The sequence below is a fragment of the Vespa velutina genome, chromosome 18 (assembly GCF_912470025.1).
Source record: "Vespa velutina chromosome 18, iVesVel2.1, whole genome shotgun sequence".
NCBI classification, from domain to species: domain Eukaryota; kingdom Metazoa; phylum Arthropoda; class Insecta; order Hymenoptera; family Vespidae; genus Vespa; species Vespa velutina.
The window spans coordinates 2,062,725-2,072,724 of NC_062205.1; the positions used below are offsets into that span (position 1 = coordinate 2,062,725).

Consider the following 10,000-nt stretch of genomic DNA (forward strand, 5'->3'; position numbering starts at 1 on the left):
AATAGAAGTTCAACGAGTACCTACATTATAACTATTCATCGATATTTCAATCGAGATATATTGGGCCATTGAATGAATTTCAATAAAATTTTATCAATCGCAAAATCAATCGTACGATATGGCCGTCGGTGTTTCAAGTGGTTACAATTTTGAAAATTTACAAAATTATGGAACAAAAAAGGGAGAAAAAGGGAAAAAATAGAAAAGAGAAAAAAGAAATTGATCAATGAATTATAATATCAATCGTTCAATTCCGATTGTCCTTGAACCATCACAATGACGACATTCAAAGGGACATTGATATTTGCCTTCATGATAATTACAAGAATTAATTTTCAACGAATTGAATATTTTATTTCAATAGGGATCGTTTTAAGATCATTCATTTATCCGTGACGTCCGATTAAATCATTTAAAAGTCGATCGATAAAAAAAATTATGAATGATCCATTCGAAACGTGAATTGAGAATAGAATTTAAAGAGAAAGATAAGGGGAGATGTTTTAATTGATAATTATTGTTCAAGTAAATGGGATTAATTAGTGCACAGTTTAACGATGAGAAGATTTTTGAGTTATTTCGTAGAGAAAAAAAAAAACGTGACCTTCGTTTAACTCGAACACATATATATATATATATATATATATATTTTTTTCATTGGCATTTAATTATGACCTTGATTAAATCCAAAAAAGATCTAAAGAAATTTTCTATCCCTCTTTTCTTTCCATCCCCCCCTTTTCATCCCTCTTTCATCACTTCATTTTCCTCGTTACCGACGAAAAAATTTTCGTCGGTAATAATAAAGGACGGACGGTCTTTACGTATTAATTATACGAGCGAATAAAGTAAATGTTAATTAGGGAACAAAGTGAAATTTAATATTAATAATAATAAAATTAGTAAAAAGATACGTACGTGTGTGTTTGTAAAAACCAAAAAAAAAATAAAAAAAAAAATAAAAAAAAAAATAAAAAAAAGGAAGAGAAAAAAGTATTACTCATAAACTTTGTACAATATTCTTGTCACTTTTTTCTTTTTTTTTTTTTTTTATCGTATTTAAGAATGAAATCAAAATGCAAAATTAAAAAAAAATTCTTTTTTTTTTTTGTTTTTTTTTTTTTTTTATGCAGAATTCACTGTCGCATTAAAAAAAAAATATATATATATATATATTTAATTATTAATATGATTAATAACAGATACATACATGCACATATCTTCGTGTATGTTAATAGAAAAAAAAAAAAAAAAAAAAAAAAAAAAAAAAAAAAGAAAAAAAGAAATCGAGAAAAGAAAGGAACATTTCAAACGAAGCGATCAAAATCGATTATCGATCAGCGATAAACGTAAATACGTATAGGTTCGTTAACCTTTCCGTTACTATGGTTGACTATAGTCACGTTACGGTAGAAAACATCTGTTCTCACATATTACTGATTGACTAAAGTCATTCGATTAATAACATTTGTCGAAATAAAAAAAGTACATTTCATCGATCAATCAACGATCAATGTTGTACACTCATCAATAGTTTTTTTCTTTAATTTTTTACTATTACGATTTTCCTTTTTCTTTTTCCTTTTTTTTTTTCATTTTTTTCTCTTCTTTCTCTTTTTTTTTTTTTTTATACTTAATTTTAATATACAGTTCTTTACTATATACACGTACTATAGTACGCGTATATTTTTTCATTTGCGATTATTCTTTTTTTTTCTTTTTTTTTTTTTTGCAGTTATATATATATATATATATATATAAAATTGCAAAGAAAAAAAAAAAAAAAAAAAAACTTACGTTACGAAGTTTCGATCTTAGAAATTTCATTTCAGTGATCGAAGTTCTATTATATTGAAAGGGTTAAAGATAATAAAATGGCGCAAATAAATAAAAACGAAGATATATATATATATATATATATATATATATATATCGAAGTAGATAAGCTTTCGTTGTGCCTTAGGCAACTTGAAAAGATCTTAACGAACTTAAGTTCGTAACGAAAAGAAACGCCCTCCTTATAATTTCTTGTTTCCTTTCTATAAACACTCGCTTTCGAGCAAGAAAATGTGCCCGAGGCCTATAAGGAAGTAACAAAAGGGCTGCCGGATATAGGAAATCGTATATATATATATGTGTGTGTGTGTGTTTATTTGTATGTGCCTGTGTGTGTGTTTATTTGTATGTGCCTGTGTGTGTGTTTGTATATAAGAAAGAGAGAAAGAGAAAGAGAGAGAGAGAGAAAAGAAATTTGCCTTCAGGCATAACGACGACTGTCTTTCTCCTTTTTTCTCTATTATACTCTCTCTTTCTTAATTTCATTTAAAATGGAGGATTGAAGGGTGGTAGGGATTGGGGAAGGGGGATCGGGGGATGTGAAGGAGGTATTAGATCGACGACTCTAATGGTTATAAAAGATGGAATTTTTTTTTTTTTTTTTTTTTTTTTTTTTTCTTTTTTTTTTCTCCTTCATTTTTATTCAATCTCTCAGAACAGATTTCGTCGGAGTTAGGTTTTTTATTTCGAAATTTTGAAAAGGAAAAAAAAAAAAAGAAAGAAAAATTTCACGTATATAATAAAAACTGTATTTTAAGACAAACGTAATGTATGTACAATTAAGATATTAATAATAGTTTTTACTCTTTTATAATTTTCACGAAATTATGTATATTATTTTATCTCGTTACTTATCGATTTTTCTTTCGAAATTTGAAAAATTGACAATTTTTCGTTGTAAATATTCGCACATATATCGCAATTTTGGCGTGCGACGTTTTTTTCTTTCTTTTTTTTTTTCTTTTTTTCTTTCTTTCTCTCTTTCTTTCTCTTCTTCATTCCCTTTTCTTCGTTCTTTATCATCACTCTCATCTAATTTTGTATTTTTTATAATCACTCGAAGTCGTATCTTTCCTTTGAATTTTCATTACCAATTTTTTCTTTTCTTTTTTCTTTTTTTTCTTTCTATCTTTTCTTTTTTCGTTTGCTTCCGTTTTTCTTCGAAGTGAAAATAAACAAATTTGTTCATTTGCAAATTTCGCCAAATTGTTTCTATTATAATTGAAAATTTCAAATTTCTATAATTCCGTGTACGATGATTGAGTCTCTCGAGGGAGAGGAGGGGTGTTGGTGGTGGTGGTGGTGGTGGTGGTGGTGGGGGAAGGAGGGAGGGGAGGGGGGGGGGGTAAATACATTTCTACATTTCCATTCAGCTTTTAGACGTTTCATAATATTTCACTATAATGGCGGACCGAGGCAATTAATGTTTCACGATGTTGAAGATTGTATGTCTTTGAAACGTAACGAATGACTTTGCGCCATTTTGTATAGAAATTTCTTTGACTTAAAAAGAAAAAAAAAAAAAGAAAAAATGAAATAAAAATAAAAAAGAGAGAAATTTGAACGACGAAATTGAACGTTTATACATTTTTATATCTCGAAAAGCAATCAAAAAAGAAAAATATATATATATATATACACGGTATGTATATTCATTCGGTAAATAATTATTTTCGAAAAAGATTCGATAACGTTACGTTCATTTCTCTTTCTACGCTTTAGGGTGATATCAATCCCCTCTTTAATGATCGATGATGATTTGTAACTGTTAATCATTTCTTCACTATGAGTTGACTGTTGGAAAAGGATAACGTGGGCGTAACCGTAATCGATTAAATTTTCTCCTTTTATAGGGTCTTTCCCCCCCTCTCTCTCTCTCTCTCTCTCTCTCTCTCGATAAAATACGATGGTATGTATGTGGTTTATATATATATCTTTGTAAGAGAGATATAGTGAGTGCAGGATCACCCATCTCTCACTTTTCAACGAAATGGGCCATCAACGTGGACCGAGTCATCTACGTTAACGTAACGGCTAAAATCAATGGGTGTAGAGCAATCAATTATCTCTAATTGAAATTAGCCAGGACGACATGCGTGTCTGGTATCCGGATGCCTAGTTAGTTTGGAGCATTTCATTGTCGAATAGTACGATTGGTTACGTTACTAGATTTTCGAGGATAAAGACTATTGGGAAATCGATTAGTATCGGTTCGAATGTTCATGGCCTTTTCATCTCTCTTAAATCGTTCGTTCGATACGGATTACGGATTACATAGCTATATATATATATATATATATATATATATATATATATACATACAATAAACATAGGCATAGTATTTTTATGTCATGTGTCGTATCTAATAATGAATATATGTATCTAATCGATCGTTGCTTTTACAAATTTAGATTAAAGTTTTATGTTCTCTCTCTCTCTCTCTCTCTCTCTCTTTCTCTCTCTCTCTCTTTCTCTCTCCCCTTTAAAAATAAATAAATAAATAAATATATATATATATATATATAAAAAGTTGTGGATCATATTAACGTGTGAATAAACTAGTAGGATTTAATACAAATACACATGTACAGATATATATATATATATATCTACACAAATAAACACACACACGCACACACACACATACACACATATATATAAATATGCTATTTGTATATACATTGTGAGAAACACGGACAGTTGCACATTGGAATTAACTCGCACTCAATCGCATTAATATGGCTATAAACACACACACATACATATATATATATATATACAAACACACAGGTATATATATATGTATATATACATGTATGTGTATGTGTCTCGTGGCTCGAGGGGATATAAACCAACAAACGATTTAAGGGAAAAGGGTTGGATATTGGTCAGCCGGGTGAACCAATCGAAAACACAGGATTTCTATATCGGTGTGTACGTCGATGAATAACTCTCTCTACTTATGGCTATATAATGTTTGCCACCGTATGCGGACCAAATTCCCCATATGCTCCATATGGTACACAATCTATATATGTACATATAAACACTTTCATATGTAGATTTTTAACCTATGTACATATATATGTGTATATATATATATATATATATATATATATATATATATATATATATAAAAGAACAGCTGATTTCGATAGCTAATAACAACGAGAGTTGTCTAATATTTTCTATTGACTCATCCTATTCTTATGGAAAATATTCACATTATTTATTTATTTATTTGTTTGTTCGCTTGTTCGTTCGTTTGTTTTGTTTTGTTTTTGTTTCTTTTTATATTTTGTTTTTATTTTTCTCTTTATTTCTGACATATCCGTATCATCCGAACGATAGTATCGTACCCTTATTATATTTTTATTTGCTTTTTCTTTTTTATTATCAAAAAGAAAAAACCAAAAAAAAAAAAAAAAAAAAAAGAAGAAAAGAAAAAAGAAATTCTTCCGAAAAGAACAATTTTTGATCGAGAAAAGACACTGTGCACTCGTTTATAAATTCACGAAGAACGACGAACGAATTGTATTTAATACGAGTTAAGTTTTAATAAGTCGCGAAAAGTCGAGATATGTATGTAAATGATGATAAAGAGAAAAACGTGACGATCGAGTGATAAAGGATGTGTGAATGATAAAAAAAAAAAAAAAAAAGAAGGAATTATATTTCTTAGATGAGCGAGTTATTTTGAAAATTTTCACTACATCTTCCGTTTTCGAATACATACTGATTTATATCGGAAAAAGAAAGAGACAGAAACGGTGACAAAGCCACACACACACACACACACACACACATATATATATATATATATTAACTTTATATAGATATATCTCTTAAATGGAAACTATATGTAGTATAAATTTGATATTGTACGAAGTTCCATGTATTCTCTTGCAGCTATTCGTAACTATATTTCAAATAGATGACTATATATATGCATATATATATATATATATATATATATATATATATATATATATATATATATTATATTGGTAGCTCGTATATTACCTACTCTATGGGTACGTCGAGATCAAAGGAAGAAAAGTCGAAATTTGTAACACCAAAGTAAACTACAATTAATTATGGTCAGGCATTAAGGAAGCAATATGTAAATGACGTATGTGTAACAAATTCGTTATTATTCATTATTAGAATATGAAAATAATCACAATATAATATTTAATAAAAATAAAAATAATATTACAATATAAAGATAAAAAATCTTTCGGACGATTTAAATCGTGATAATCGTTAGAAGGATGAATGAAATTTAAAATCTAATAAAATAATTGATTTTGATTATATATTTTATATTAATGAATATAATCGTAATATTATAAATTGTATAATAATTAATTAATAATATAATGTATTTGTAAATTTTGTTAGAATTTATTTTTATTAATTATTTCTTTTATAAATTATTAATATACTTTTATATATATATATATATATATATATATATATATGATTTGTTATTAATTATTAATTTTTTTAATTTATTATTAATACAATTGTATAGGTATAATTGTAATAGGTAATGAATTATTGTTATTATTAATTATTATAACAAATATATGAATTTAATAAGAATAAAAATATATTCGAATTAATTTTCAAAATGTTTCATATATAATAATAATAATAATAATAATAATAATAATAATAATAAAGATAAAATTATACTTACACATATGATAGAGAACCAAGTTGCTCTTGCTACCATTGTACTTTTGAAAGGCTCTATTCGTCGGTGCGAAAACGGTAACATGACGATACGTCAGAGTGTTATTCGCCACCTGGCTCGTCTCCAATAGTTGATAGAACTGTAACAAAAGAGAGAGAGAAAAAAAAAAAAGAATTTAGATAAAAGAAGATAGACGAAAGAACCATTGATTTTCTTTAAAACGTTTCATTTCTCTTTCGATTTTAATTAATATATTTTTTATGATTTATATATTTTCATTGTCTAATATAAAAACGTATAATCAATTAAAACTAATGTTTTAATTTTTGTCATTTTATGTCATTTTTTAATTTCACTCGCAAATTTTCTATCCTATATTTTGTTCTTTTGTGTGGGGGTTTTTTTTTTTTTCTTTTTTCTTATTTTTTTTTGTTTTCTTTTCTTTTTTTTTTTTTTTTTTTATTTTTTTCTTTCCTCTTCTTTCTCTTACCTCTCATGTCACGTAATTGTCATCGTATAGATTATGAATATTTTTTTATTTTCTTTTTTTTTTTTTTTATCCTTTCGAACATTTTTTCTTCGCAAATTGAGAAAAGACCATGAGAGAGAGTTTTACAGGTAACCATATTGTCCTATAGTATTTGTGGCACATATTGTCGCGATATAAACCCATAGGAGTTAGTTCAAAAGTGTAATAAAAGTTAAACGTTCCACGTGATGCCCTTGTCATTTCGGCTCGTTTATTTCTCGCATAAAAAAAACCACCTACACACACACACAAACACAGACGCATTCGTACACACGTACACGGAAAAGTAAGAGATGATTGATAAATTTTCGGGGGTTCGGGGTGAAGGAAAAAAAAAAAAAAAATAGATACGTTATATAAATTATACTTTTCGAAAAATTGAAAACATATATTATCGATAATTTTCATTGGAATTATTTTTATCTTTGATGTTACGATAATAACAACGAAATTTTCTATTTATCCGTTCAACGCGTGATACGTCATGCTTGATTATTTTTCAAACGTGTACTCTATCAATTTTTTTTTTTTTTTTTTTTTTTTTTTTCTTTTTTTTTTTCTTTTAAATAAAATCGATCATTTTCGCACACATACGTGATAACACGTATTATAAATTTCTTTTACAAAATAATATAAATCTTACAAGTGTTATACTTTAATAAATCAAATTGAAAATAATTTTCATTAGAACATTTATATTATATTTAATATCTTGATTCAAAAAAAAAGAAGAAGAAGAAGAAAAAAAAAAAAAGAGTTTGAAAATGATCATACGCTGCGTATACGTGCACATTTTAAACAATTCTTATTGTCAATTCTTTGAATAAAGATAAAAACATTGTAAATTTCCTTTTATACAATTTAAAGGATAATTCAAAGTATTCATTATCTTCAAGATAATTATCTGACTGATCAAGGATAATAGCAGAAAGAAAATCTATTTATTCGTTAAAACTGAATGAAACGTTTTACGAGTTCTGTATTTCTGTATTTCTGTATTCAAATACACGCGTACAAATCTACGTAAACGTTAATTACTATTGACAATTAATTCATGATAATTGTCAATGTTACTTGGAAAAATATACAAACGTTTGAAATATTTTCTTGACGTATAATTAAATAAATAAATATGACAATTATTTACTGAAACATATATATATATATATATATATTTAATATTTATGATAAATAGAAAGAAATATTTATTTATTTATCCTAATGATCGTTTTTCATGGTCGACGAGCAACGACCTATTCCGTATCAATCCAATTTGAAGTTAAATCGATTGACAAGCATTCAAGGCTGGACCAGTTAGTCCATTTAATTAGCATGTACCGACACTCAGGAAATTGACCGATCATTACTATCACCGTTTATGGTGAACGTTGAGACAGACACACACACACACACACACACTTTCTCTCTCTCTCTCTCTCTCTCTCTCTCTCTCTGTCTCTCTCAATCTCACTTTTTTATTCATGAATATATCTAAATGTCAAAAAATTTTTAGAAATTTTTGTAAAATAATTTTTTATGAAATAACTTTGATAAATTTATTTTAAGAATTATCAATGTAAAACGTGATATAAAAAGGAAGAATATTATATTGTAAAACGTTGGGATATAATAATCGGTTTAAATTTTGTAACTATTACATTTCAATGCTATGCCTATATGTATGTATGTGTGTGTGTGTGTGTGTGTGTGTGTGTGTAATAAGAGAAGCAAGGAAATGTCGTTGAAACGCAACGTCAACGAAATAATCGCGTTTTTATTACGACGTCCGAAGTTTTCAATGAGAATTGGAATACGGAACTTAAATCGTCGTTTTTATTATTTTGCATGAATGTTGAAAAAAAAAACAGGAAATTGAAAAAAAGAGAAAAAAAAAAAAAGGAAAAAGAAAAAAAAAAATTGTTCGAATTTTGTCCTCGTATCCATGTAAAATTTTTTTTTTTTTATTCTACCACATATTAATACGCACACGTAAAAATACATACGTGCGTATACAAATATTTTCCTGATTTCAATTTTTGGTTTCTTTTGAATTTTTCTCTCTTCTTTTCTCTTTTTTTTTCCACTTTTAATTTAATTTATTTTTTCCCTTCTCATACTTCCCACCCCATCATTCCACCCTTATAATAACAATCCACTCCTCCTTTCTATGTCGTTGTTCCGTGTTTCTTGTTTCTAGTTTCTAGTTTCTAGTTTCTAGTTTTTTTTAGAAAGGAAAAAGAAAAAACTTTCTTTTTGAACGAAGTTTTGTCATGTAACTCGACGAAACGTCAGGTACGCTTGAATCAGACATTTCGAAATTGAATGAAAAATATATTTTTTTTCTCTATGTTCTTCTCTCTCTCTCTCTCTCTCTCTCTCTCTCTCCCTATCTTTTTTCTTTTTTTTTTTTTTTTCATTATTTTTTTAAGTAATCTTTCACGTATTTCGTAGGGGTATTTACCGACAATGTATATACATATGTACGTATGTATGTATGTATGTATGTATGTATGTATGTATGTATGGATTTAATGTATTTTATTCTTAAGTTTTTTGTTTTTTTGTTTTTTTTTTCCATTATTTTAATCGTCAATCATTTAAATCGAGGATAATTTTCTGATCGTAAAAGGGGTGAGTATTTTATATATATATATATAAATATGTATTGAAACAGATTAATAATTAATTTTGGAATTTTCAATATAAAATACATTAATTACTTGTTTATTTATTTAAACGTAAAAATTAATGAAAATTTTCAATAATATATACTCTATGTAATGTTATTTATTTAAATATAAAATAATATAAATTTATTCAATAAAACAATAATTATTATGTAACATATATAATGTATTTTTATTCATACATGTGTATATATATATTATTATTATTATTATTATTATTATTATTATTATTATTATTATTTATTT

At 26.7% G+C, this 10,000-nt stretch overlaps 1 protein-coding gene across 9 annotated transcripts in view; it reads right to left on the bottom strand.

The window, feature by feature from the left end:
• Positions 1-10,000, bottom strand: part of LOC124955343 (fasciclin-1) — a 271,339-nt gene that overhangs the window by 108,695 nt on the left and 152,644 nt on the right. For all 9 annotated transcript variants that reach the window (XM_047509636.1, XM_047509641.1, XM_047509637.1 and 6 more), the window contains one exon: positions 6,542-6,677. In XM_047509636.1, coding sequence (XP_047365592.1) covers positions 6,542-6,677 — 136 coding nt within the window. The remainder of the gene's footprint in view (positions 1-6,541; positions 6,678-10,000) is intronic.